The sequence below is a fragment of the Montipora capricornis genome, chromosome 3 (assembly GCF_036669925.1).
Source record: "Montipora capricornis isolate CH-2021 chromosome 3, ASM3666992v2, whole genome shotgun sequence".
Classification (NCBI taxonomy): Eukaryota; Metazoa; Cnidaria; class Anthozoa; order Scleractinia; family Acroporidae; genus Montipora; species Montipora capricornis.
The window spans coordinates 9,475,878-9,503,377 of NC_090885.1; the positions used below are offsets into that span (position 1 = coordinate 9,475,878).

The following is a 27,500-nucleotide window of genomic DNA, read 5'->3' on the forward strand; positions in this document are numbered from 1 at the left end:
TTATTGCATAACGTGCAGGTTATGCAATAAATGACATTTGCGGAGGTACATGTGAAACGATCGGTGATCTTAACAGATCGCTTAGGTCCCGATATCTTGCTAGTGTTAACAATGAAAAGACAAGTTTTGCATCGTGAGCGCGCGCATTTGAAAGTGCCGGGTTGCTCGTTAGTTTTGAGCGCGCTTCTAACTAAAAAGTTGCCTACGTTTTTGTCGCGTTTGAATGAAATAAGTGGAGGTTGCGAAAAGATTCTACCAGTCTCGGGATCATTTTCTAGATATCAACGTTTCTATTAGAGGCAACGTGCTATGTACTAGTGTGCACTACAAACCTACTGATTCACACAGTTATTTGTTGTATTCATCGTCACATCCATCACATGTCAAGAACTCCATCCCTTATTCTCAATTTCTTAGACTTCGACGTCTATGTAGTGATGACTCCGATTTTTCCAGCAAATCAGAGGAGATGTGCCAGTTCTTCGAAAAACGTGGCTATCCTGTCTCTGTGGTCAAAGCGGGCCATCATCGCGCCCAACAATTTGATCGACAGTCATCACTACAAACGTCACAAAAAGATAAGAATGACAGAATTCCATTCACCCTCACTTTCCATCCTCATAATCACGCAGTCAAAAGCATCATTCTTAGTAATTTTAAATTACTCCAAAATGATCCCGAGACTGGTAGAATCTTTTCGCAACCTCCACTTATTTCATTCAAACGCGACAAAAACGTAGGCAACTTTTTAGTTAGAAGCGCGCTCAAAACTAACGAGCAACCCGGCACTTTCAAATGCGCGCGCTCACGATGCAAAACTTGTCTTTTCATTGTTAACACTAGCAAGATATCGGGACCTAAGCGATCTGTTAAGATCACCGATCGTTTCACATGTACCTCCGCAAATGTCATTTATTGCATAACCTGCACGTTATGCAATAAATTATACATTGGTGAGACAGGTAGACGACTAGGTGACCGATTCCGCGAACACCTTCGCGATGTTGAGAAGAATGACAAGGATGCATCCAAGCCAGTCGCTCGCCATTTTAATCTGCCTAACCACTCCAAAAAACACATGGCTATCTGCGGCCTTTCCCTACATCTAGGTACGACGGAAAGCCGCAAGAATCTGGAACAAAAATTCATCTTTCAAATCGGCACCCTTAATCCTCACGGTATTAACGAACGCTTTTCATTTAACTAATATATTCCTATTTTTCACGTTGCCATGTTACCACCAATAGCGTAGCTCCTACTCTACTATAAAAACTACACGTAACCCATAATCCCTCGATTCGCTCTGACGAAGGGCTAACGCTCGAAACGTCAGCTTTTAGAATCTCTGTACGGTGGCAAATTTACATTATCAACTCCGTTGATAAAACCAAATTTTTGTATACTACTTCCCCACCGACGCAGCACCACAGTTTCTTTAGAAACTACCCCTTCATTCCTTAATCTCTAGAGCTTGCTAAAATTAAAAAACAACATGTCCACCCTTGAAAAGCAGTTTAGAATTTCATTTCAGCCCGAGTCGTCACAACTTTCCATAGCGAAGTTGTTCATTATGGAAAAGGACATGCAATAAGCCTATTAAGCTTAAAGCGGTGTCTAGCTGACATTTGCAGACAGTGCAGACTGCAGACTGCTACAAATAGCACTGATAAACAGTATTTAAGTCTAAGAATCCATTTCAAATAGCGCTGATAAACAGTATTTAAGTCTAAGAACCCATTTTAAAACGGTTAGCTTTCAATAATTGTGATTTAGGGTTAGTCTGCAGTCTGCAAATGTCAGACACCGAGCTTAAAGTGACTGAGCGAGGGAAATTAACAAGGCATGGACGCCGATCGACAGAGGCAACTTCATTACCTTCTTGAAGTAAGCGCGAGTAACGTTCTCAAAAGGATGCTTAAACACGTAATTGATGTCCAAATGCCGGACCATATTCCCAGCTCGTTTTAGCCATAAAATCTGCGGAAATTTTCTCTTTCTTAGGAAGTCTGCATGCTGTTTCGATTTTACAGGAGGTGTAACGTCAATTGCTATTGGCCAACTTTGTTTCCAAAAGCCAATCAAATGAAAGCTTTTGAAGATTCCAAAATGGCGGATGATCAAGATGGAATATGGTGGACGATAGTGGTGCCTTCGCTTTCCCAAGAACTATAATTCGAAAAGGAATTGGATTAGAAACACCTAACTACGGCTCCTCATGCAAAGGTTATTTGTTATTTCGTCTTTTTTTTTTCTTTGCGTTTTTAATTTGGTCGCTCAAAACGTCTTGATGAGAGTCAGTTAGTTTTGGCAACATATCATTGGTCTGCGTGTAGCTATGTAAGCATAATTTTCTCAAGTGTTAATATAGTTTTGTCTTTGTATAGTAAAACTGAAAATATTTTCTCAAGATGATTCTGTGTCACATACAAGCGAAAAAGATTTTGTGATCGGCGAAGGTAAATATGTAGGCCATTTTAAGTGGAAATTTCTAAATTTAATGTGTCGTAGTGTGCTTTCATAATGTGGCGAAATATTAATTTATTCTGTAACCTTACCTTACCCCTTTTTTTTGCCTGTACCCCCTAAGATCGTAAGAGTCATTTTATCGGTGCATTTGAGATTTAAATTTTGGCAGCCTCTTTGATGAAACTGTTCCTTGACCTCTTCCTTCTGCAGGTATCGGAGCACAGCTTACGTTGAACAAACTTAACAGGACAAGGAAAACTAAGTAATTCAAAGCAATGCTTTCCAGTACCTGCAGGGGGTTGGAGGAGAGGGGGTGGGGGGGGGGGGGGGGGGGGGGAAGGGTGCAGATTAAAATGGAACACAGTCTCAAGGGGCACAAATGTTTGCACCCATTAAATTGAAAATAGATCAAATGGGGGTCAATTCATGAATCCCAGAGTAGATGGACATTATGTTAAATAGTCTACAAGGAAATTTTGATTGGCCAGGGTGGTAGAGTATATCAGATTACCATGCAGGAGGTAGCAATTCCTTACCCCGTCTGGATAAACACTGAGGGTCTTAAAATAATTGAGGAGAAAGTTCTAACTTAATTGCATTCGATGAAGGATAATGCAGTTCATAATCTTGGGTGTCCTGTGGTTTGTAGGGTAACCTTTTTGGAGATTTTTTTTTTCATCTACTGTCTGTATTTTCTGCACCATTTTGAATGACGACATATGTCAGATGTGCAAAGACTATCGCGCACCTCATGGTTTTCATTAGTACCCAGTCTGAGCAAGACTGAGCATCATAAGGCGGATATCTAAAGACTACCTTGAGAAGCCTGACGCTTACTTAAATGGTGAGATTTTTTAAGTCTTCTCATAAAGGTACACGCCCATGTTTTGGTTGCTGTTTAAGTAATGTTCATCAATCTGAATTTCTAAAATCTCGACATTCCTCTTAGGTAATAAATGAATATACACACATAGGCCCTTCTTACAACCCTTGTTGTTATTACACCATTGGATATTACAATATTCCAATATTTCTTCATTTAGTCAATGAATGATATCCATAAACACCTCAAATGGAGTTTGTGAAACAGTGGGAAGCTGCAGCTCTTTTGATTTAAAGATAGAATGATCATACAAATCTTGTCCTATATGTAAGCTGTAATGCATGAAAAACCATTGAAAGATGTATTCTTCACTGTAAAATATTATGACTGATTTTATAAATTATAATAATTATTTTTTTCCAGGAGACAATGAGTTTTCAGAGACCATTGACAAATGTTTAGAATGCATGCACACCAAGGAAGTCTGTGTCGTACCCTACAAAAAGGAAAATGGTAACCTGGAATTTGCCAGTTTTTCGGATGGTGACTTGTGGTGTGAAATTGAGCTCCTTTCATTTTTAAAGGTAGATCAGTATTGACACAATTCTTAGCGACTAGTACTTTATTGCAAGGAGAACATTATTAATGTTGTTTCAGTCTTTGTATCATCCAATACCGAAGGCCTATCTGCCCTTTAGGCTACTCTCTATGTACCCCAGGGTGGTCATAGCATCATCCACTGGAAAACATAGCTGTAAGAATTAATGCAGAACACTACCAAGTTTCTTTAAATATTTTTTAAGAAATGAATGTATATTTGAAGTGTGGGCTATAGACAATTTAAGCAACAATTGTCTCTTATTAAAATAAAAAAGGCAGGTCACTCCTGCCAGCAGGATTCGAACCCATGTCCTCTATTATGCTGGTGCATTGCTCTGCCAACTGAGCTACATGTATGAAGCCACTCAGCTGGGACCAGGTCAATTTCTTGGGCTTATTTTGTTCCTGTGAAGGACTTGGTGAATCCGCCTGAATTTGTCAGGTGTCTATAAGAAACAATTGCTTAAAATGTCCAGCCATTAAAGAAAGTGTCCAGCCATTAAAGTGCAAGGATCATTTCTCTCATTCGTCTATAACCCGCACTTCAAATATGCATTCATTTTCATAGAGTTCTTCACAGGAACAAATGATCTCAGTTGGTACATGGCATTGCACATTCATCGCAGAGATCATGGGTTCGAATCCAGTGGTAGCCAAATCATTCAGGCTCCCGTGGTAGCCTGAATGTTGCATGTGTTTATAAGAGGCAATTGCTTGGCTTGTCCAGGGAGAATCACTGCTCTGACGTTCTTATTCTTATTTAATCTCTTCTTTTCCTTCTTCTTCTTCTTATCCCCTTTACATCAAAAGTATGACATTGTAGGGAAATTTAGAACATGTTTCCTCGCTTGTCTCTGAGTTAACAGGGATGCAGACTCAAGTGTAGTGGTCATCCCCGCCATCCATATGGCAAGCCAATTGTAGCAATATTCAATAAATAGATATTTCAGTTCAAAGAGTTCATGTTAGTTCAATTCAACGCATAAATTTGTCTTCAAGACACTGGTTTTTTTTGTTCAACGTGCGATTTTGCATTCAATACACTTTGGTACCCTTCAATGCGATTGCCTTGGTTCAACTCTTTTTTCCATTTCAAGAGCAAATTCTGCGTTCAATACCTTCTATTTCGTTGAACGCGATTTATTTTGGTTCAACGTGCCATTTTGCATCCAACACACTTTGGTACCCTTCAATGCGATTGCTTCGGTTCAACCCTTTTTTTTCCATTCAATACTTTTTATTTCGTTCAACGCGATTTATTTTCGTTCAACGATTTATTGCACAGCGGTTGACCACTATTGCCCAGTCCCTCTTGATCTCGTGAGGTCACGGGAGGCTGCAACACAGTTTGGGAAGCCATTTTAATTTTTCGCTTCATGATCATAATGTCTTTACAATCAAATTTTAATGCTGACGAAGACCTATCGAAATTTCTTCACACAGTTCTGGACAAAGCAGAACAGTCTTTACTTGGAGACTGCTCATCAGATAGTTTGCAAACGCAGACGGTTGTCGATCAAACGATTAGCTTGCTTCGAACCTTGGCTGAAAATGATATTGACTTCCAGGATACATGGAGCTCCCTTGCAAGTGCTTTTTATGATGTTTTCCAATGCTTGCGGGAGAAAAATTTAGATCTAAACAACAGGCCAACTGCTGTTGCTCAAGTGTCAATTGCATCTAAGTGCACAGGAAGAGCTGGACGTCCATCATTTCAAATTCCACAAGAAATGCTAGAGGACCTTAGAGGTTTTGGTTTTTCATGGCAAACAATAGCCGATATATTAGGAGTGTCGAGATGGACTATCTACAGGAGAGTTCAAGAGTATGGTCTAAAATCTATGACTGATTTCAGCCTGATGTCTGATGGAGAGTTAGATAACATAATATCAGAATACATGAATCAGCATGGCAAAACAACAGGGCAGTCATACATTACTGGTTACTTGAGGTCAAAAGGTTTGAGAGTACAAAGGAGTAGAGTACGTCAGAGTATGGCAAGGGTAGATCCTGAAAATGCAGCGTTGCGCTGGGGTGCAGTTGTAACACGAAGGACTTACCTTGTGCCTTGGCCTAATTCCTTATGGCACCTTGATGGGCATCACTCTCTCGTTCGCTGGGGGCTAGTTGTTCACGGCTGCATAGATGGCTTTTCCAGACGAATAATGTTTCTTCACTGCAGTCCAAACAACCTATCAGAAACTGTACTATCCCTTTTTTTAGATGCTGTTGAGAAAGATGGACTGTGGCCTTCCCGCATTCGTGTTGACAGAGGGGTCGAAAACGTTTTGGTTTGCGATGCTATAGTAGATGCAAGAGGGGCAGGTAGAGGCAGCTTCATTGCTGGGCCTTCCACCCACAACCAAAGAATAGAGCGGCTGTGGAGGGATGTGTTTCGTTGTGTTATGCACTATTTTTATTATCTGTTCTATGCTTTAGAGGATTCTGGGAACTTAAACATTGAAGATCCTACGAACATGTTTGCACTGCATTTTGTTTTTCTTCCGAGAATTAATAAAGCACTTCACGAGTACCAGGAAACCTTCAATCATCACGGCATTAGAACTGCAAACAGTTGGTCTCCATATCAAATGTGGATGAATGGAATGCTTCATGATGATAATCCACTATCACATGGTGACCTCGATGAAGACCCAGATGACCTGGTATTCTATGGCCACGACCCACAGGGCCCTTCCCCATTTGATGATAGTGATAATAATGTCACAGTATCTCCAGTAGAGATACCCAATCAGGATGATGTTTTGCTGATTCTCCGACAGGAAATAGATCCATTGAAATCCTCTACAGACATGGGTATGGACATTTACATTAATGCCTTAGACCTGGTAAAACAAGCTGTAAACTTGTAATAAACCGTTTTTCTGAGATATTGCACAGCATATCATCAGATATTTTTAAAACTGAAAAGGGGCACACAGTCCAGAGTTGGATACAACCAGAAAAAAAGGGCATGATAATAGTGTAATATTATTAGTCATGACATTTATAGCACAAAATCAGTACAAAAATTATGTATTTGAATTGTAAAGCCATTTTTGAATAAAATGAAACGTCATTTGACCCAAGGGAAATAGGCTTAGGGGAATGGATCAGGACTAAAAACAACTACATGTATTTCTAGTAATTAGTGTCTCATCAGGAAATAAAAACAAAGGTCAACAACAGAATTAGGGTCTACTTCTCTGGGGTGACAGTAGTGTTATGAAGACAGGGTTTCACTATGATGCAAGCATAAGCAAATAAAAACGACGAAAAACGTGTCCTGTGGGGCTTTAGAAGATAAAATAAGGTGTTTTTCTTTGTTTGTTCCTTTGTCTTTACTTTGCTTATCCTTGGTCTTATGTCGATGTCTTAGGTCATACACTTGACTTCATTCCTTTGTTTTCTGCTAATCCTTATGCTCGTGTCGTATTGAAAACCAAGGTTTACTGTATGCCCTGATAAAGAGCAAGTTGCTCAAAAGCTAGGCTTAATAGGGCAACCGTAAAACCCTGAATCCGGAATCACAGGTCATTGTTTTACCAATACAGAGAGTAAAAAATATCCTAAACATTCATAACAGCTAACCTTAGGCCTAATTAGGCGTAAACAAACGTTTTTAGGCCTAAGGTTAGCTTTTATGAATGTTTAGGGTATTTTTTACTCTCTGTATTGGTAAAACAATGACCTGTGATTCCGGATTCCGGGTTTTAGGGTTGCTCCGCTTAATATACTGTATAAATAAAAGCTGATGAAACAAAACAGATTTAAATCTGGATTTACATTTGCAATAAAGACATGCAGTCCGTGACTACATATTTTTGGTTACTGAGACTCGGTGAAGAGGTACAGTAATATTAAGCACACAGTAGATGTATAATTGACAATCTTACCATGTCTTCAATCGATCTTTATTAATCATATGTACTACAGAATATAAACACAAATTAAAGTCAATAAATTGTAGAATTTATAAAATTAAACCTATGAAACATTATTTAGTACTACATAGTTTTAGTTCATAATAAATCCCTGATTTGTACTGTTTCTAATTAGCGATATTTAGTACTAAATAGTGCTATTTGTTTCATGTGTTTAGTGCAAGCACTTTATAAAACGGAGAAAAATAAAAAGCAAGTGCTTTTAAATCATAGACCCCATTATATAAATTTATAACACGTAACATGTACAATGAAATAAAATGTACTTTGTATATTGAAATTCTTAAACTGTAACAATTTGTGTAATGATAACTATAATCTGAAATGTATTTATATATTAATAGGCCTTTCTGATAAATATCACAATACCTTGCCTTATGCTCTTGACATCTACAGTATAGCATAGTATTTATTAAAAGGGTCTATAACTATTTGTTACAGAACATTTGCTGTTACCAACAACGAAAAACATACAGAAATAATAACTATGATCCAGACATAAAATCTGAGATTTACTTAGTACCAAAAAAGGTGTTAAGAAATGCCATATCATATAAAGAGAAGAGCACTTCTGTGGCTGGTAACTGTACATTCAGTGCTGGCCTTGGCAACCTGAGACAGCCAATGCAGGTGTTTGCAGAGGGTAAAAATGAATCTTGCACGTCATGGAATTGAATGCTCGGATGAATGTGGAAACCAAGAACAGGTTCTTCGTCTGTGCCAGTCACAAATGCTAAGATGCTTGATAATGACAACCCATGTCTTCTACCACCTGACAAGAAAAGATGCACACATTTATTTCGGTACTGAACATCAACAATTCTTTTACTAAGATCTAACAATTATTGTTTTATTACTGTGTTGTGTTTTGTTGGGTGTCCCAGGACTATGAAATTTTCTCCTGCTTGAATTAAAAGAGTTTCAAAAATTTTTACAGAAATGCTATAAATGCTGCTTTTTTGAAGTTTTAGTTTTGTAAGCTAAGAATCAATGTTAATTATTAATTTTTATATTACAATATCAGTACACACTATCAAGCGTGTATGATTTGGGAGGTCTCTGCCATTTATAAGCCCTAGAGGCTTCAAGACACCTCCTTGCCTCAAATTAATGTATTGTAAATTGACATTGTAAATATCACTATTAATTTATTAGGCAAAATAGATAAATAAATAAATAAATAAATAGATGTGTACTACAGTCAGTGGACAATTTAAGTAATTGTTGACATGTTAATTTCCCATGAACCAGACAATTGCATCATCTTGCTTAGTAACAATGGTAAATTTATGTACAGACCTCCCACACACAAACTTGAGTGAGTAAGAAGAATCATATGTTTTTTCTGTAGTGATGCTGTTATGATACCACATTAGGTTAAATATACTTACTTGCTACTTCCCTTATGTATTTTATAAATGCTGCATACACTGTGTTCTCCAGAGAACGACTGTTTGACCCTTCAGGGCTAAATTCAGGCTTAAGCAACTGTACCAATTGCTTCACTGTTAACTTGTGATCTGGGTTTCGTCTCAATAAGTGCAAGAACATTGGTAACTGACATCCAATCTGTGAAAATGTGAATAAATTCAGTAACTACATGTATACCTTCATTGTGTCTTTAGAAAGGAAGAAGATTCTAAAATAAATAACAGCCATACCTCATTTAAAAAAGGACCTTAAGCTACAGTGTATCTTATACTCAAATAGTGCAAGGGCATAAATATTTACTGCTTTACTAAAAAGGGTACTGAATTTTTTCACCGAATGAGTTTTCACTTTTAATGCCATGATAACCTGGTGTATCCCGAGACATTTTAGCCCATTTCGCAAATGTTGGATGGCTGAATTTGGTGGCATTGGTGAAATGGAAAAAATCTCTTGCAGGATGTCTTCTTCCAAAAAATGAGGCATTTTTCCATTCTGGAGGATACTTAGTCCTGTAATAAAAAAAGGCAAATTAATAAAAGCATTCAAGGGAAGAACATATTGTACTGAGAATCTGAAGTTTTACAGTAACTTATAAGATATTTTTACCAAGTATTTTACCAACTGTCAGGTAATCTTCTGCTAGATGATGTTTGAGTCCTTTCTCAAAATATTTGGTGTATATTTCAGAAAGAACAAGTCGGAAAAATTATTTCCTTGGCCCACCTACATCATCAGCTTCCTAGAAATGAATATATACAGGAAAAAAAGTTATTATATTTATGCCTATCAAGAGAGGGTTTGAATCTATATGGGCTACAGTGCCGCTTTCGGTCTGTAAACATGAGATTGAAAAAAATTTTTTTGAGTGGACAAAATTGTTTATTCAATCATTTGATGCTATGTTGATATAATTCTTGTATTTTATCAAAATAACACATTTCCAATGCTGGACATAATGTAATTTAAAAACAGTATACAGTAAAAAGCCAATTAAGATAACCAGCGGGTTAAGAACTACCAGGCTGAAATTTGCCATTTATAACACCCACTAAACAAGAACTACTTCAGCCTGAGAGATTAGACTGGTTTTTATATGAAAGGTTTTAAGCTTTATTGGATTATTGTAAAAACATCATAATTTGACTCTGAGTACCAAATTTACTAATACAAGAAAAATGTGTTATTTAGTATTGTAAGTTAGTTCTCAGTCTCGTCTACGTTCTACATAGACACTTAATAACTACCTTTGAAAAGATCACTGATTGAAAAAACAAAAACAAAAAATTGTAATGAAAACACCACATAAAATATAGGGAAAACATATGTATGGTTTGCAAATAAGAACCAGTTTTAACTGGTTCTTATTTGGTTCTTAAAAGAATCAGCTCAGCCCAATCTCTCACTACATTGTACATGCCAAATATATAAGAACCACATCAGTCTGACCTTGAAAAATAGTGTTTCTTTTATGTGGGTTTTTGCTGTACGGTATATGCAATATATCAAAATAATTGAATGTAGTATACACAAACCTCCCCATAAAAATCCACTTGTAGAGTTTTCCGTAAATCCATTAAAGCAACCTCTTTCAATTCCTCGAATGCTGTTACAAGAATACTATTCCTGTCTACTAATATGTATTGGGTCATTCCTTCTGACACTGCGTCGACTCTTTCCACTTCCAGATTTCTTCCTTTGACAAACTTGTTTTGGATTACTCTTAAGATCTCACTTGGATTTGATATGTCATTTTCTTGACAGTAGGCCACAGCTTCTTCAGCAAGTTTGTCCATTTCTGGACAAACGTGGGAGGTGCATTGGCTGTTCTCAACTGGGGGGGTGAACTGGCTTTTCTCAATTTGGGGGGTGGACTGGCTGTTCTCAACTTGGGGGGTGGATTGGCTGTTGTCAACTTGGGGGGTGGATTGGCTGTTGTCAACTTGGGGGGTTGACTGGCTGTTGTTCACTTGTTCATTCTCACCCATGTATGAATTTAATAATTCTAAAGGAATTGAAATTACATTTTAGTCATGCATGTTAACAGATAGGGATTACTTTATATTAATTCCCAAGAAAATGTGTAACACTGGAGACTGCATAAAAGCTTCTGATTGCTGGCATCACTTTCACCAATCCAGTGATTGTGAAAGATCATGAATATGAAAGGCACTACCCTAAATAAGCCTTCACTCCAAATCACTGTTTTCTATTTTTTAGAATAAAATAAAAGCAAACTGAATGATTCAGTTTAGGAACTATACTTTTAGCACACTTTCATAATATAGGACAAAAGAGATTAATACAATGTATAAAAGGTAGTACATGTAATGGATTATAATAACCATTAAGATTAATAGTAAATTGATTAATTTCAGTCTGCGTTGTCCAGATAATAGGATTCTACCAAGTTTAAGGGAAGGCATCTAGGGGAACAGAAGGAATTTATATTAATAACAATAAATAATTAATACCACCCCCTCATTACAATGCATACATGTATATGTACTTTCTGTCAAATTCCTGTCAACAACATCGCTTACCATCGTCACTGCTGACGTTGTTTTCCAACAGGCATTCAAAACCTGGTTTAAGCTTGACATAAATGGCCCCTTGGCCAGCCACAACTTTCAGCTGCTTGTATGCAAATGAATCGCAGGTCACTGGAATCGACAGCTTTCTTCTAATGGCTCGTAGAAAAACAAAGTCAGAGTCTGTAACAGTGGGGAACTTCACCCTCGTTACTTCACCTAATTTCCCTCGAATATCCGCCTCAGAAGATTCAGGGGAAAGTTGAATAAGTCCACGAAGCATGATCTTATCGTCGGATATAACCCACTCATCTTCGTCCTCGTCGCCTAACGACAGTAGCACGAACTCGAACGCTTTCAAGTCTTCCTTCTTAGCTTTTTTCCTCCGTCCTTGATCATTTGTTGTACTGGAAGCTCGTAAGCGTTCACGCTTATTCAACCGCTTGCAAAGACCAGATGCACTTGATTGTGACGAGTTTAGCATTGACCTCGCTCTTTGCAACGCTGAAAACACTCGGTTTCCACTAGAACCTGAACTTTCAGGCCGGGATGTCTGAGAGCTAGCAGTTTCTTCGTCCAAAATCTTTTTCACAAGCTCTGAAGCTTCTCCGAGGCAAGACGACAACTTCGAAAGAGATGAGCGATCCATTTGTGCAGACAATTGCTCGTTGTTTTTTAAAATGGCGAACGTAAAATGGCGCGCTGTAAACAACGACGAGAACTCTATGAAGACTGGGGAAGAGTTTCATTCGGTCAACCGCTGTGCAATAAATCGTCCATCTCGACACTCCTAATATATCGGCTATTGTTTGCCATGAAAAACCAAAACCTCTAAGGTCCTCTAGCATTTCTTGTGGAATTTGAAATGATGGACGTCCAGCTCTTCCTGTGCACTTAGATGCAATTGACACTTGAGCAACAGCAGTTGGCCTGTTGTTTAGATCTAAATTTTTCTCCCGCAAGCATTGGAAAACATCATAAAAAGCACTTGCAAGGGAGCTCCATGTATCCTGGAAGTCAATATCATTTTCAGCCAAGGTTCGAAGCAAGCTAATCGTTTGATCGACAACCGTCTGCGTTTGCAAACTATCTGATGAGCAGTCTCCAAGTAAAGACTGTTCTGCTTTGTCCAGAACTGTGTGAAGAAATTTCGATAGGTCTTCGTCAGCATTAAAATTTGATTGTAAAGACATTATGATCATGAAGCGAAAAATTAAAATGGCTTCCCAAACTGTGTTGCAGCCTCCCGTGACCTCACGAGATCAAGAGGGACTGGGCAATAGTGGTCAACCGCTGTGCAATAAATCGTTGAACGAAAATAAATCGCGTTGAACGAAATAAAAAGTATTGAATGGAAAAAAAAGGGTTGAACCGAAGCAATCGCATTGAAGGGTACCAAAGTGTGTTGGATGCAAAATGGCACGTTGAACCAAAATAAATCGCGTTCAACGAAATAGAAGGTATTGAACGCAGAATTTGCTCTTGAAATGGAAAAAAGAGTTGAACCAAGGCAATCGCATTGAAGGGTACCAAAGTGTATTGAATGCAAAATCGCACGTTGAACAAAAAAAACCAGTGTCTTGAAGACAAATTTATGCGTTGAATTGAACTAACATGAACTCTTTGAACTGAAATATCTATTTATTGAATATTGCTACAATTGGCTTGCCATACATCCACCTCAACCTGTAGTTAAGTACAATGCATGGGCATGTGGGCTGAGTTTTAGTCATTCTCAAACGGGGTTTCTTCCAGGTACTCAAGTTTCCCTCCTCATCAATTTAACGGACAATATCCATATTTAGGAACTGGCTGAGGTGCCTTATTCCTTTGGGCTGATCTTGTTGAGCCGTGCCCTTCGTAATTTCATCCTCAAGATTACAAGTAAAATTAGTTAGCTGGGCTTATTTCTGTCTTCCTCCTTTCCCCTCTTCGTACAGTGGTGTAGGTTGGCTTTGATGCCATTGAACCAGACATCATCTAAGAATAGACAATTTATGTACACACTTGACTGCTTATTTGGGGATTTATGCAGTGGATAATGTTGTTCTCCTTTTGACCACCTTTTTAATTGCTATACAGTCACACAATTTTGATCAATTTCTGTAATTCTTTTTTTTTTTTTTTTATTGCAGGCAAAAGACCCATGGCATACTACTCCAGAAGAAAAGCTAACAGTTGCAAAGCACCACAAAGCCAAAGGAACAGACTGCTTTAAGGTATAATATTTATTTATTAGAATTAAACTTTCCCTAGCTAACCCTATTAATTAATGTCTGACTAAAGCTCAATTCAGAATGCTTAATTTTTCTCCAGTTTTCTCTCATTTTTTCCCTTTTTCCCTGCCAAACCATTTTTTTTCTCTTCTCTCTTCCTCTTCCCTCCCCTCCCCACCTCCTTCATATCTTCTCCCTTCTCTTCTTTACAAACGTTTGCCTGTCATTCCATTTATTTTTGCTTCAGTTCACCACTCCCGTCTCCTTGAATATTAGTTGGAAGGCTCATGAATTAAGTTCCCATATCAAATTGTATTTTTTTTTTCTAATTTCGTTCAACATTGCCTCAAATTGTTTCTTGTGGACTCTACCTGCAGAAATTAGTTATTGTTTATTACAATCAAACATTTTACATGATTTGACATCAAATAATATTTCAGAACAAAATGGTCCTAACACTGCTTATTAATGATTAAAGTGTCTATCGCCTCAAACATTCCTTTCCTCTCAACAATTCTCTTCACTTGTTTAACACTAATTCTTTGGTGTGCTTAACAGTCTTCCTCAAAGTCACTGTTCCTAAAAGTGGAAAAATGGTTGTAATTTGATCTACATTGTACGACCATACAAGGAAGAGGAGTGGGTTTATTACTGGGTTGACGTCACAGACTGCTGTGCATTGTGACAGTACTTTGAAAACAGCGATGCAAAGTAATATGTGACGTCAACCTGGTATCGGATCCATTCCCCTCCATTGCTTGGTCATGAATCAAACTATGACCTCTTTTCCCATCTTTCAATGTGAATAAAAAAGTGAATTTTCAATGCAAAATTCTAAAAACAACACGATACATTTGGGATGATTTTGGAGAAAATTTTGTTGATCAGAGGTGATAAGCAATAAATAGCCTTCCATTTAAATACATGTAGCTTCTTGGCATTAGTAAAAGTAATGTAAAGCTCCCAAATACAAAAATCGATAAAATAATGACATTAAAACAAAAATCTTTGCATCCGTCTTCACAAAATTCTCTTACAGGCCAACAATTGGCTTAGTGCATCCAGACGGTATCATGGCCAGGCTCTTAAGCAGCTTATCTTAATTGGTGACAAATTACCTGAGGATAGCAAAGATGAGTTTGAACAACTAAGAGTGTCGTGCCTCCTAAATTTAGCAGCATGCCAGGGAAAGCTTGAACAGTTTGAATTTGTTGCTGAAAACTGTACAAAGGTTAGAAATATTTTATTGTTAAGTAATTGTTGCAGCTTGTCTATGACTTAAAGGTCATGCTCTCCAGTATTTGTGGAAAAGTTTAGTTTAGCTCCAGAAAACAGCTTTACACTGTAGATCACCCCTGAAGAAGACACTTAAGCCAGGAGCGTCGAAACATCGGGTGTTGAATCGTAACTTTTTCAATTATGTTGCATTCGTTTTAAGTTTAGTTTACATGATTTTTTTGCCTTACAGTTATTCTGCTTTTAATGGGTGCAAAAAGTGTTTGAGGTCCACCACTTTTTAACGTTACTAACGTCGTCAAGCATATGAATGTTTTTCGTTTCTCTACTAAAAGTGAACATAATTGGCCATTTTCTCCATGGTACTTCTGAGGCTCTCAGTTCAATGTGCCGTAAAACGTAGAAAACCAATGATAATCATTTGACTTATTACTGAGCTAGAAGGAGAAAGGGATCCACTCATATATGCAATCACAAAGTCCTCTTCAATGCAAAACATCTTCCAAAACGGATAGGCAAGGAGCATGCGACATTATGACAATAAGACAGACCCATAAATATGACTGGATCAGCCATGTCATTGTTACGATTACTACGTGTTTTTATTCATTTATATTGTTTCTCTCTCTTCTATTGCCACCCGTGTCTCCTTTTACTCTTCATTATTGTTACTGTAGTTGATCCATGGGTCTGACCACGCGTTTATTCCTTTAAAGGTACTTGCAATGTCACCCACAAATCTTAAGGCTCTCTTCAGAAGAGGCCAGGTAAGTTCACACACTGTCAATTTAACAGTGGATTGATTGACAAGTGGTTGTGAAGCTTTTGTTATGTATTGATGTGACACTTGCAAGTAAACTGAAGTCAAGGGCACCCAACGAGCAAATTAAGCCGAAAGCCTTTGAGCGAGATTTCTAAGCTCTAGACTGTCTAAAGAGATGTTTTTATCACCTAGAGAAATTTGATCTGTTCGGATATCTTAGCTGAAAACTGAAGTGTCCGAGAATTTGATGGACCGATATCTTCATTTCAGAAATTATTGCTAGCTGAACGTTACCTTCTAAGGACTTCCAACCCGACCATTTCCTCATCCGAAACTGCTAGGTGACTTTTTCAAATGCCAAAAATTGCACAAATATCCCTTCCGAAAACGTAAGGGTGTACTTTTTCCTGATAACTAATCTTTTAGGAAATGTCTTAGAAAAGAAATATTGAGCTGTTTTGCAACCTAGAACCGACATAGTTTGACTCTCCCGAACACAAATTTCACCAAAAATTATCGTTGGTTGTCCCTGTGAAGGGATTGTTAAGTGGATTAAAACAGGAACAGGAAAGGAGGTGGCTTGGCCTCGTCCTTTAAGCCGCTGTTACACGTTGAAACTTTTAGCTGAAACTTGTGTGAAAGGCCGCGCCAAAACGAGTTTCAGAAGGCGTTGCATCGTGTGACATAAAAGGTCGAAACTCGTTCGTTAACGTTGAAAATGATGTCGAAGTGTTTTGTTTCCATGGCCTTAGCCGGTTTCTGATTGGCTTACGCAGCGTAGCGTAACAAGATCGAGCGAGACCAGTTTCACAAAGTGTTGTTACACGGTGAAACTCCTGTTTTTATCACCACTGCGATTGCTGCCACCGTTGCAGAAGTGGGTGGTTCTACTTTTCTCGCAACGGAAGTTCAAAAAAAGTTTCACGAAACCGACCATGTTACACGGTACAATGCCTGATCTGAAACTTGTTTCGCATCTCCGTTGCACACAAGTTTTAGCTAAGAGTTTCAACATAAAACATCAGCGGCTTTACGATGTTGAATTTGCTTGTGGATGCTCTAGATTCAAATACGGCTTTTAACCACAGATTGGATTTTTTTGTTTTTTTTCTCATTTTTATATCCTTACTTTTAAAATGCCTGTTACATGCGTCACTTTTTACAACATCAACTTATTTTTAATGAATATATACGAAATTTATAAATGTTTTCAAATTAACACAAAACGAATTTCGATTGGTTTAATATTTAAAGCTCATGAAGACCCTCACTTATGTCCAGAAACGCAAACAATAAGCCATTTTCGAGTTCATATCTGCCTCCTCTTCAAAGCGAGTTTAAGTGTGAAGTTTTCATTCATATGTAAAGTAGAAGTAATTACCATAACAAAAACTTTGCACGTACACTCGCTTTGAAGAGGAGGCAAACATGAACGCGGAAATGGCCCATTAGATGCACGCCCAGTTTTAACATCCAATACGAAGTAATCAGTTCCTTCCAATTTTCAACAATAGAGCGAGTTTCAATCGAGTCGTAAAACCAGAACCAAAGTAATTACTTTGTCCAATCAAAAAGCACGGAGACAATCCAGTAAACCAACAAAAGTCGAAGTAATTACACGTAGCCGAGACAAAGCGTGGGAAAATGTGCACGCGCGAGCCACGATTGGTTTTGGTTTCACTTGTGATTGGTTGAATTATGTATAAAATGAAGCTAATTAATTATCAGTATCATTGTTATACCGGTCAATCATAGAGTTCTTAGTGTTTTGACGGAATCTAGAAAAAAGGAATAATCTGCTTTACATCAAGAGCTAACGAATTCCAAAGTTTAACACCAGAAAAACAAAGAGAACGAATACCGTATTGTGTGGTCTGAACTTGCTTTACAAACGTGTATGAATGGACACAACATATTGGCTTAAAATCATCCGCAAAAAAAGAAGGGTTTATTTGTAAAACCACTGATGAACAAGAAAAAAAAATTCAGTATGATTATATCACAAAATTTTACTGAAAAGATTTAGGGTTTTGAGCAATCCTCAAACTCTGCATTCTTCCATTTACTTGACTTGAATTTAAAGAACTAACAAATGCCTAACAGTAGTGGCATGGAGAAATGCAACAACAACAGTGTTCAGTTAAATAAGGAGAAAGATGGCGAGTGTTTTTATTTGTCTCTACAGGCATTCGTTTGTTTGAATGAATATGAGAAGGCGATGGAGGATTTAGAAAAGGTTTGGAGAGCGTCTAGAAGTACCAGTCTCCCTCCTTCCTTCCCTCCTCTCCGGGGCCCGGTTGTTCGAAAGCCGATTAAATTAACCCAGGATTAGCGTAAGCTTTGGTTTCATCTTTTCAACTTTTGAGTAAAAGTTTCTTTTGCTTATTTTTGTTTTTCAAGATTAACTTCATTTAATGTATAATTTTGCCAAATTTCAGCGCTGAACAAATTTTTTGAAGTAGAGAAACAAACTCCTTGGTTATATTTTAATCTGGGATTAGCGTTTATCGGCTTTTGAACAACCGGACCCTGTACTTTTGCGGACGTTAACATTTAGCGATAAAGGCCCGTTGAAACGGTTTTAACATTTGACCAACATTCGTTCAACAAAGTTGAACGGATGTTGGGCAAATGTTGGACGCAAAAACAAGGGTATGCGGATGGAGGCCGTTCAAACGCTTCCAACATTGCGCCAACAAAAGAACAAATTAACACTTGCGAAATTTGATTGTGAGGAACTAAGAACTAAAAATCAGACTCTCTCGTCCAGATAAACTACGCCATTTTGACTTTTGCGGCCTGATGTGAGCATGCGTGTGTTCTACAGTTGTTGAACAGAGTGTTCAAACTGCTTCAACACCATTCAACATTTTCGAGAACAAAGGACAAGTTGAATCGATGTTGAATGAAGTTTAAACCAATTTAAACTAGATTCAACACGCTTTCAACAAGCTTTCAACATTTTTTACGCTTTCAACAATGTTGGACGACCTGTTCAAACGCACCGAACATTTGGTTCAACAAAGTGTTGAATGCACGTTAAAGCAAATGTTGAAACCGTTTAAAACGGGCCGTAATTTGCAGCGTCCTTTTCATCGCACGATCCGCCTTCAAACATCTTAAGTTTAGACCGAATGCAAAAATGACGCCCAATAAATTATTCTTTTGTCTTTGTGATAATTACTCAGACTAGCCTCGTTTTACAACCAAAATTCTTTCAGTTTTACACGTGTTAACAAGGCTGGTCAGGCTACAAAGAATAATTTGTTGGCGTCCATGTTTTCATTCGGTCAAATTGTAACAGCGATTGAGAGCAGAAAGAGCAAAGGGCTGCTTATCTCATTAGGGACCTTTAGACCTTTAGATTTGGCTACACGATAGATTGTCATCATTTCGCTTGCTACCCAACTGACGTTGTCAAAGCCTTCTTATGAAGTGATAGAGGAGAAGCCAGGGATCAGAGATGCCCGTGAAAGCGTCTGGATTAAAATGGAATCTCGTACTCCAAGTTGCCGTTACCTTGTTAAGAACGCCTAATGTATGAGAAACAATAATTATAGTTCTTTGTGAAAAATTCAGTTTTGCTGTTATCAGATACAGTAACTGCTGCATTTAACTTTCCGATGTTCCTGCTAGTTATTGCCCCTTGAGAAGTCTCTGTGGAGAGCACTCAAATACCAAGAGTTGCCTGTGTCCTTCATGTAATTCCATTGCATGGGCGCTTTTCTCTCCTGCTCCGCAATGTTTGTCTTTCCTTGACGATCTTCCACGGCACACGGGCGCTAAAATATCTGCCAGTTTTCAAAATAACTGTTGGAATAGACCATATTCGTATTCCCAGTATTGGACTGGAACTAGCTTGCAATGGAGGCTAATGCGGGGGAATATATTAAAAAGTATTTGCATTTGAAAAGATTTCCCCGCATTAGCCTCCATTGCAAGCTAGTTCCAGTCCAATACTGAGAATACGAATATGGTCTATTAAGTCGGTGGTTCAAGTCTTACTCACGATTAGTCTAACGTTTCCTTTGCTTTGTCCTTGTTTTCTTTTGTTTACGTTTTTATTTATTATTATTTTATTATTTTTATTTTTTCTTTCAGGCTTTGACACTTGCTCCATGCAATTCTGCAGTGCAAGAGCAACTTCGAATTCTAAAACACAAGCAAAGATTACACGATGAAAACTTGTCCAAAGCGCTTAGTGCCATGTTTGGACGCCGGAAAACGTCAATTGAGTAGTGCTGTTAACGCTGGTGAAGTTATACATCTCCCCTGCCTGCTGTTACTGATTTTAGTGCAGAGAATGCAGTAAAGTGACTTACTCGTTGTTTCGTTGCAGCCGGTCTGCAAGGAAGTGCTGCACACCAGATGCAAATAGGCATTCGGGATTTTATGAGTGGTGTATTTTCCAGTAAAACACTCCTGTCTATATAATAAAGAGGCTTATACGGCGTAGGTTTCGCCAACTGCAAAAACAGACGAATACAGTGAAGATTTCATGCAATCAATTTTATTCATTGTATTCGTAACAGGTTACAACAAAGTTAGCGAAAGTTACAATGGAGAAATGCCGTGATTAAAAAATGTTCGTTCTTAAGGATGGCACAGTCGGTTAGTGCGCGGCCTTGGTGCAAGAGGTCCTGCGTTCGATTCCCGGATCTCGCATCCTTGTTTCGACTTCTTTCCTTTTCGTGTAGCTAAGTAGCTTTAAATACCCGTAAAACGGAGCACTGATGGAGAGGGGGGGAGTAAAATGAGCGCACCGTCGACCTCAGGTTTGTCCGTTGAATTACTGTTACGAGTTATCGACGTTAAATATGGTTGCTTTACTTTACTTTACTTTTACTTAACACAATCTTAGGCTTAATATGAAGAAGTTTCAGGGCCGTTTGTGGTTAATCCAGGCAGAGTTGCAAGGGACAAACTGAATCAGTTCAATGTCTTGACCAAGTTTTGTCTTCCAATATGGAAAGTGACTTTTTAGCGAATAATAGTCGAACAGTGTCCTTAATCACTAGGCCTCTGAAAAAATATTTACATTTTAAATCAACCAAGTTTCGTTTGCACATGTAAATGTATATTCATGATCCATTGGTTTTCAATCTGGCTTAAAAAGAAGACTCGGTTGCCTTATTACACTTACATTGCAAACAATTGGATGTCCGCAACTTCAACATCACTCGTGTCACGCGATACAGACCATGCAATTAACGTCGCAGAATGTCCCCCAAATGCTTCTTCTCAAGTAAGAATAAATACTTAATACTTAATTGACCACTTTCATAAATGGCGACCGCTTTTACATCCTTTTGTATTTATCAAGTGAAGCTATGATCTTCGCAGTTAGGAACGCAATGTTTGCAATTGCGTAGAGAAGCCCGAAAAATTCAGGACTTCAACGGGGTTTGAACCCGTGACCTCGCGATTCCGGTGCGACGCTCTAACCAACTGAGCTATGAAGCCACTGACGTTGGGATCTGGTCATTTGTGGCTTCTAACTATCCCATGAGGAATGAGTCAATGATGAAATGGTATATGAAATGAATCATACATCAACTGCGGATATGAAATCAAGTGAAGGTAAAGGTACACGTTATTTAACGTCGGAAGTTCCTTTACTCTCTAGAGAGTACTCTCCCAGGAGGCTATGATCTTCGCAGTTAGGAACGCAATTTTTGCAATTGCGTAGAGAAGCCTGAAAAATTCAGGACTTCAACGGGGTTTGAACCCGTGACCTCGCGATTCCGGTGCGACGCTCTGAAGCCACTGACGTTGGGAGCTGGTCACCATCATTGATTCATTCCCCACGGGACCATTAGAACCCACAAATGACCAGCTCCCAACGTCAGTGGCTTCATAGCTCAGTTGGTTAGAGCGTCGCACCGGAATCGCGAGGTCACGGGTTCAAAGTCCTGAATTTTTCAAGCTTCTCTACGTAATTGCAAAAATTGCGTTCCTAACTGCGAAGATCATAGCTTCACTAGAATTCATATCCGCAGTTCATATATGATTCATTTCATATACCATTTCAGCATTTTGTATTTATATTTATTATACCTACAGCCCTCATTTAAAACCAACATTCTTTCGAAATTTGCTCGTCACAGCGAAGCTAGAAAGGCTTATCAGTATTAAAACAAAGGAACACTTTATTTGGCCGCCATTATAAAAGTGGTCTATAAGGGCTTTTCAGGGCCAATGAAACTCAATCAACGAAACGACGGAACACAACGACAACAACTGTTAAGAATCCCAACTGACTGGAGGCAAAGCATTTAGCTATTAAGAACTTCGCCCGAGAAGTTGAACCACGGATTACCGGGAACAAATTCAACGAGTGGTCAGAACGAATCTTGAACCCGGGAACTCCGGAACTCAAGGCAAGCGTCCTAACCGCTTGGCCGCACTACCTCCATTTTCCCTGACCTAAAAATAACCGCCACCCTCCTTCGTTAGAAATAGGTAGGAAATGCTTAGACTTACAGGGACACTTCGTGTTGGATATAAAAATTGGACTTGCATTTTTGGACATAGTCCTGCACTTAATTAGTGATTGACTTGATTCGGTAAACAAATAAAAACCAAGAAACCGTTTTCGCTCTTTGGGAAAATTTACGATTCTTTTATCGCGCTATTTGCTTTTTTGGGATTAGGCTTTTAACACTGACCAATAACAAAAAACGCACATAATCTGCGAGCAACCTCTCCACCATGCAGCACCGTGAAGTGCGTGTGAACAAGTCACCGTTGAATGATATGTACTTGCTTCGTATGGGAGAAAATGGGACGAGATTTTTGCATTTGTGAAGCGCTCTTAAGTCAGTTGATTGCCTAAGGTAATCGCGTGATATCTCGCCCCCTTTTCCACTATTTAATGATAAGTAGAAAGCCAGTCACAGCCTACAAAATCTTCCCGCGCTATGGGAATATGCTGCATGAAAATTTCGTAGGATTCTAATTGGTTAATCGCGCCGCTTTCTGCTTCTTCTGGTTTTAGAGGCCCACCTTTAAGCGACTGTTTGTTTTTGTTATGGAAATTCGCACTGCTTATCATAGCGATCTGATTGGATGAATTTCAGCTTTGGCGGAATTTTCATATATTAAAATTGTTCCACACCACCCAATGCCCGTCCGTTGAAGGTGGGCATTTAACATCGTCAGATGCCCAGAAAATCTTCGCATACACCTTATTCCAAAATGGCCGCTGATTTATGCGGATACAAATTGGCCCTTGTTGCCTCGTTCAAGATAAAATATTCTTTTGAATTTTAAGCTTAAGAAAGAGGCATCAAGGGCTAATTTGAATAAAAACAAAAGAATATTTAAATGAAGGCCATTTTGGAATAAGGTGTATGGAGTTGTTCAATGTAGACTCGACCCAGTGTCTCTCTGGCGCTTGCAATTCTTCCCGACGTCTTTGTCAGAAGCAAAATTAATCTACTGGTCAGGATCTTCACCTTTGTTCAAAAGACTAGGAACTTTCTGAATCTTCACTGGCCGAGGAGCTGTTAAAAAATGTTAAAGATTATCTATTAACTGAACACTGTGAAAGGGCAAAAACAAAATGTTTGAGAGCGGACCCCCACCTTACCTCCAGGTCTGGATCCGCCACTGGCACATATGTTGAAACGGCAGAGACTGGGAACTGTTGTCCTCTTTGTTATTAGAGAAAAGAAAACTGACACCCAGATTACTCAATTTAACATCCCTGCGAAGGTCATGGCAAAGTAGAAGGGAAAAATTGAGAGAGGAAGAAAAATTGATTTTCACTTGTTTGACTCTTGGTTAGAGCGATGATCAATGCAAAGCTCTGTTGCTTGACTTCCTGGATATCAAGAAAACTCCCTGACGGTGTTCAGATTTTAAAAAATACGAATTACGCAATGACGTTTTTCAATACCCTAAGAACAATTTAGTACCTCCTTCCGCGAAGCCCATCAATGCAGTAGAGCAGCAGCACAACCAAAGCACCGGCAGTTGAGAGGCCGTTGGCCACGAAACAAAACACATGACGCATATAATCTCCGCATTCTGCGCAATGCGTACCCCTGACTGAAGACAGAAATAGGGGAACAAGTTGTAATAATTTGGAGGTATAATGTAGAGTAGGAGATGATGAATGTTATCCCCGGTAAATGAATACTACGCTTTACAGACAATAGGGAGTTTATGAAACGACGACAGCTGCGGAAACGACAATGCCAAAACACAGTGATCTGATCAATGGTTAAAATCGGCTAAATGTGCAGTACACATTTTAGTGCATATTTTTGCGGTACTCTGCACAACGAAGACGTGAAATCGCCAAAGTTGAGGTTTTAACGACAACGGGAGCATCCAAATTTAAATATTTCATTGTCTTTTTTCACTCTGAAACCGCTCGTACCAAAATTATATTTAGGATACTTTTCCCACTTTGTACGACGTTAACGAGACGGAATAATCACGGCTGAAGACTTAGTGCAAAGTTCTATTTTGAGGTGACGTTTTCGTGAGAGTCTCCGTCGTATTTCCGCTTAATTTAATTCTGTAATGTGTCGGGGACACTTGGAAAAAAAAAAACCAGTGGACTTAACGATAGTCGATTATATGACCTTCGTAATTGTAAACGATCATATATATTATTGCTGGGAGCCTATCTTCGTGACAGTGTGGGACCTGGGCTCTTTATAAATGCTTTTCAACACTAGCTCAATCCGTTCACCGCGATATTTTTTGCTGGTTGGAGATGATTTTGGGAAGATGCAGTAAGTAGGATCAGCGGCATTAGCTGGTGGTTATCTTGCCTTCGTGGAATCATCCTTGTGCATTCGTCGATCCGTAGGTAAAGTTATCTTTTCCTTTTTTGTTTCAACATTTTTCACATCAAACGCAGATTTATCAATCGCAGGAAGTATTAATCAAGGTCTCGAAAGGTTTAGTGGCCTCTTTACTCCAAACGTTCCTTGTTTTAGCCACATTCCACTAGCTTCATACTTCGATAGACGTTCTTTACATAAATGCATCGTCTTCACGGCATCTCCGCCCGTGTAGTGATTCCAACCTCCAAAGTTCTCCCATCGAACGCACTTCGTGATCAATGATAATTTGCTCCCAGAATTTTTCTCATAAAAAGTGATGAATGGTCAGGCAGGATTCCGTGGAATATGAGTATTCCAATTGCAAAAATGCATTACGATTCATACGGCGTTTACGAAAGGCAATCACGTGTCGTACACTGGTTTCCTATCCAGATACCAACCCCGCCCGACAGAGATTGAAGTGAAGCAGTAAATATGTCAAGTCTCAAGACCGTCTCATTTATATTACTGTAGTTTATTCACTCGAAAAATGGAACTAATGACCACTGCAATTCGCGCTTTAACTTGCTGTGAAAAAAAAGTTAAAGTAAACTAGGAAATGATCAACATGTCAGCCTCGGTGGCGAAGCTACTCGATTCTCTTTTATTTTCTTCAATCTTTCTGGGTTTAGTATTATACTAGCAAACGACATGTCCTCTCAAGGGGCCATTTGCGCAGTTATTTTGAAGACACGCACCAGCTTACTTATATATGATTCAGCGAAGTCTAGCTCAAGGAAAAGTATTTCAGTCCTGTCGCATGAATGATAGTACTCGGCGCTTATTGAAACCATCTCGAGAAGTATACGCTCAGATCCTCAAACTTCATTTTATAAGATTGAATTTCTTCCCTTACCATTCTTCTTTGCTTCCAAGCGACTTTCGAAAGCACTCCAATAATCCGAGATTACTACTAGTCTCAAATTAATAACTTTCAGCACTATTTGTGCATATATTTTTATGCAAATAATTATGCCTGTCTTTGTTCTCGTGTTTCTTGGTCCCCTCGCAATACTAGTTCATTCCTATTTTTCACCATGATAACCAATAATATTATCTCTTTTACGACATTCCTAATTTTAGTTAGACAAGATGTGCTTTTGTGAAGAATTTACTGAAAATACTTCTTGCTCTTTTGTTACTTATTTATGGGACAAATAGGTTGACTTCGGAGCACAAGAATTTCCTAATCGGTTAAACTTTGGGGCGGACCATTTTTCCAAGCAAAAATCAAAGATATAAAAAGGCTTTCAAAGTGTTTTTTTTTGACAGAAACGCCCTAAAATTCCCGAAAGATGAATCCAGTGTAACCTTAAAGGTTACTACTCTCGCGATAGCCAGATGAAAGGCGGTGCATGTAAAGCTCCTGGCAGACGATTTAAACATTTGTGCCAACATCCGGTCGATTTTGTTCAACGATGTTTAAAATAAACCATAGCTCAACTGAGAATCATAATGCGCTATGAAGATGAAACACTGAGGAAACGCCTTAACGTAAAAGAACTGAACTCTAAAATGGCTAAGCCAAAGAATGAAAAGAAAATACTTACTTTGGTCTTGCTCCTAAAATACCGGTAGACGATAAATCCAACGTAAAACAATGACAAACTTGGTAGCTTGTAGCCGCTATCGAGGTAGCAAGAACAATAACTCGAAATTGAAACCAAGTCATCGTTTTTGAAGAAACAATTAACGGAAATAGCGACTGAAGCACTACGTAACTAACTATCGTGTTTAATTAAGCTAATTAGCTAGGATCAGATTTGGGCAAAGTCCCTTATTAAGTAAAATTGCTAAAACAGAACTTAAAGCGCTGAAGCTAATCAAGAATTTCGAATTATGTTTTTTTTAATTTTTAATTTTTATTTTTACATACTGTTTGTAAGCCACCATATTTTAGTATTTGAGCTGGCCACCCCTTTCGGCAGCAACATTGTTGCTTTCCCCTATCTTCATCTGCTGCAAATATCAGGGTGGAGTCCAAACGTTTAATTTCGGGAAAAAAAGATAGTGAGCATCGGCCCTCAAAAATGATAAGAAAAGAAAACAGATAAATCGGATAAATGGACTATTTCCTGTAATCCTATTCCGAAATACTCGGGCAAGAGACCGGATGTTCAAGCAAATGCGAAAGCCCGCCCCCCCGGGTCTCAACTGCGTTGTTGGAGAAGACGAGGTGTAAACACCTGAAGTTCATGTGTTTAATCGAAACCAGTATAATCCCCAAAAAATTACAACTTAAAACGGTATTAATTGAAGATTGATTGAGAAGAATCGCGTCGAGATGTGTAGAAACGTGGTTCGAACTACTAAAAGGCAATAAACCATAACTCCGCTAAGTAAAGCGCTATGAAGATGAAACACTGAGGAAACGCCTATACAAAGATCTAGATCTGGGCCCGGTTGTTCGAAAACCGATTAACTTAATCCAGGATTAGCGTAAACTTTTGTTTCATGTTTTCAACTTTTTGGTGAAAGTTTCTTTTGCTTATTTTTGTTTTTCAAGATTGACTTCTTCTGATGTAAAGTCTTGCCGAATATCAGCGTTGAACAGCATTCAAGTTGGGAGTAGAGAAAAATACTCCTCGGTTAATTTTTAACCTGGAATTAGCGTTATCGGCCTTTGAACAACTGGGCCAACTCTAAAATGACT

General features: G+C 38.6%; 3 protein-coding genes and 1 pseudogene across 6 annotated transcripts in view; 2 read left to right on the forward strand and 2 right to left on the reverse strand.

Annotated features, from left to right (window-relative positions):
- The window catches only part of LOC138042118 (PRELI domain-containing protein 2-like), a 10,930-nt gene extending 8,892 nt beyond the window's left edge, over positions 1-2,038 (reverse strand). For both annotated transcript variants that reach the window (XM_068887876.1, XM_068887877.1), the window contains exon 1: positions 1,876-2,038. In XM_068887876.1, the coding sequence (XP_068743977.1) occupies positions 1,876-1,950 (75 nt within the window). In that variant the 5' untranslated portion in view covers positions 1,951-2,038. The remainder of the gene's footprint in view (positions 1-1,875) is intronic.
- Positions 2,020-21,277, forward strand: LOC138042116 (peptidyl-prolyl cis-trans isomerase FKBP5-like). Of its 3 annotated transcripts, XM_068887873.1 has the most exons (8): positions 2,031-2,223; positions 2,385-2,456; positions 3,713-3,873; positions 13,928-14,011; positions 15,048-15,239; positions 15,961-16,011; positions 18,193-18,243; positions 20,109-21,277. In XM_068887873.1, exons 1-8 carry the CDS (start codon positions 2,130-2,132, stop codon positions 20,244-20,246), a joined length of 843 nt encoding a protein of 280 aa, XP_068743974.1. In that variant the 5' UTR covers positions 2,031-2,129; the 3' UTR covers positions 20,247-21,277. The 3 variants fall into 3 exon arrangements, with proteins under 3 accessions (XP_068743975.1, XP_068743976.1, XP_068743974.1); XM_068887874.1 differs by lacking the exon at positions 2,385-2,456 and having other exon boundaries at positions 2,020-2,223; XM_068887875.1 differs by lacking the exons at positions 15,961-16,011; positions 18,193-18,243 and having other exon boundaries at positions 2,030-2,223; positions 20,109-20,604.
- LOC138041106 (uncharacterized) lies at positions 5,136-7,452 on the forward strand. The gene has a single exon (XM_068886874.1). It carries the CDS (start codon positions 5,266-5,268, stop codon positions 6,760-6,762), a length of 1,497 nt encoding a protein of 498 aa, XP_068742975.1. The 5' UTR covers positions 5,136-5,265; the 3' UTR covers positions 6,763-7,452.
- On the reverse strand, positions 7,768-12,498 carry LOC138042114 (uncharacterized; annotated as a pseudogene).
- Positions 21,278-27,500: the final 6,223 nt, after the last annotated feature.

Bases quoted from the DNA above. Each gene is read 5' to 3' on its own strand.
- LOC138042116 (XM_068887873.1), top strand. From the start codon at position 2,130: ATGGTGGACGATAGTGGTGCCTTCGCTTTCCCAAGAACTATAATTCGA. The intron at 2,224-2,384 runs GTTATTTGTTAT...GTCTTTGTATAG, and splicing joins CTACGGCTCCTCATGCAAAG to TAAAACTGAAAATATTTTCT. The intron at 2,457-3,712 runs GTAAATATGTAG...ATTTTTTTCCAG, and splicing joins AGATTTTGTGATCGGCGAAG to GAGACAATGAGTTTTCAGAG.
- LOC138041106 (XM_068886874.1), top strand. From the start codon at position 5,266: ATGATCATAATGTCTTTACAATCAAATTTTAATGCTGACGAAGACCTA.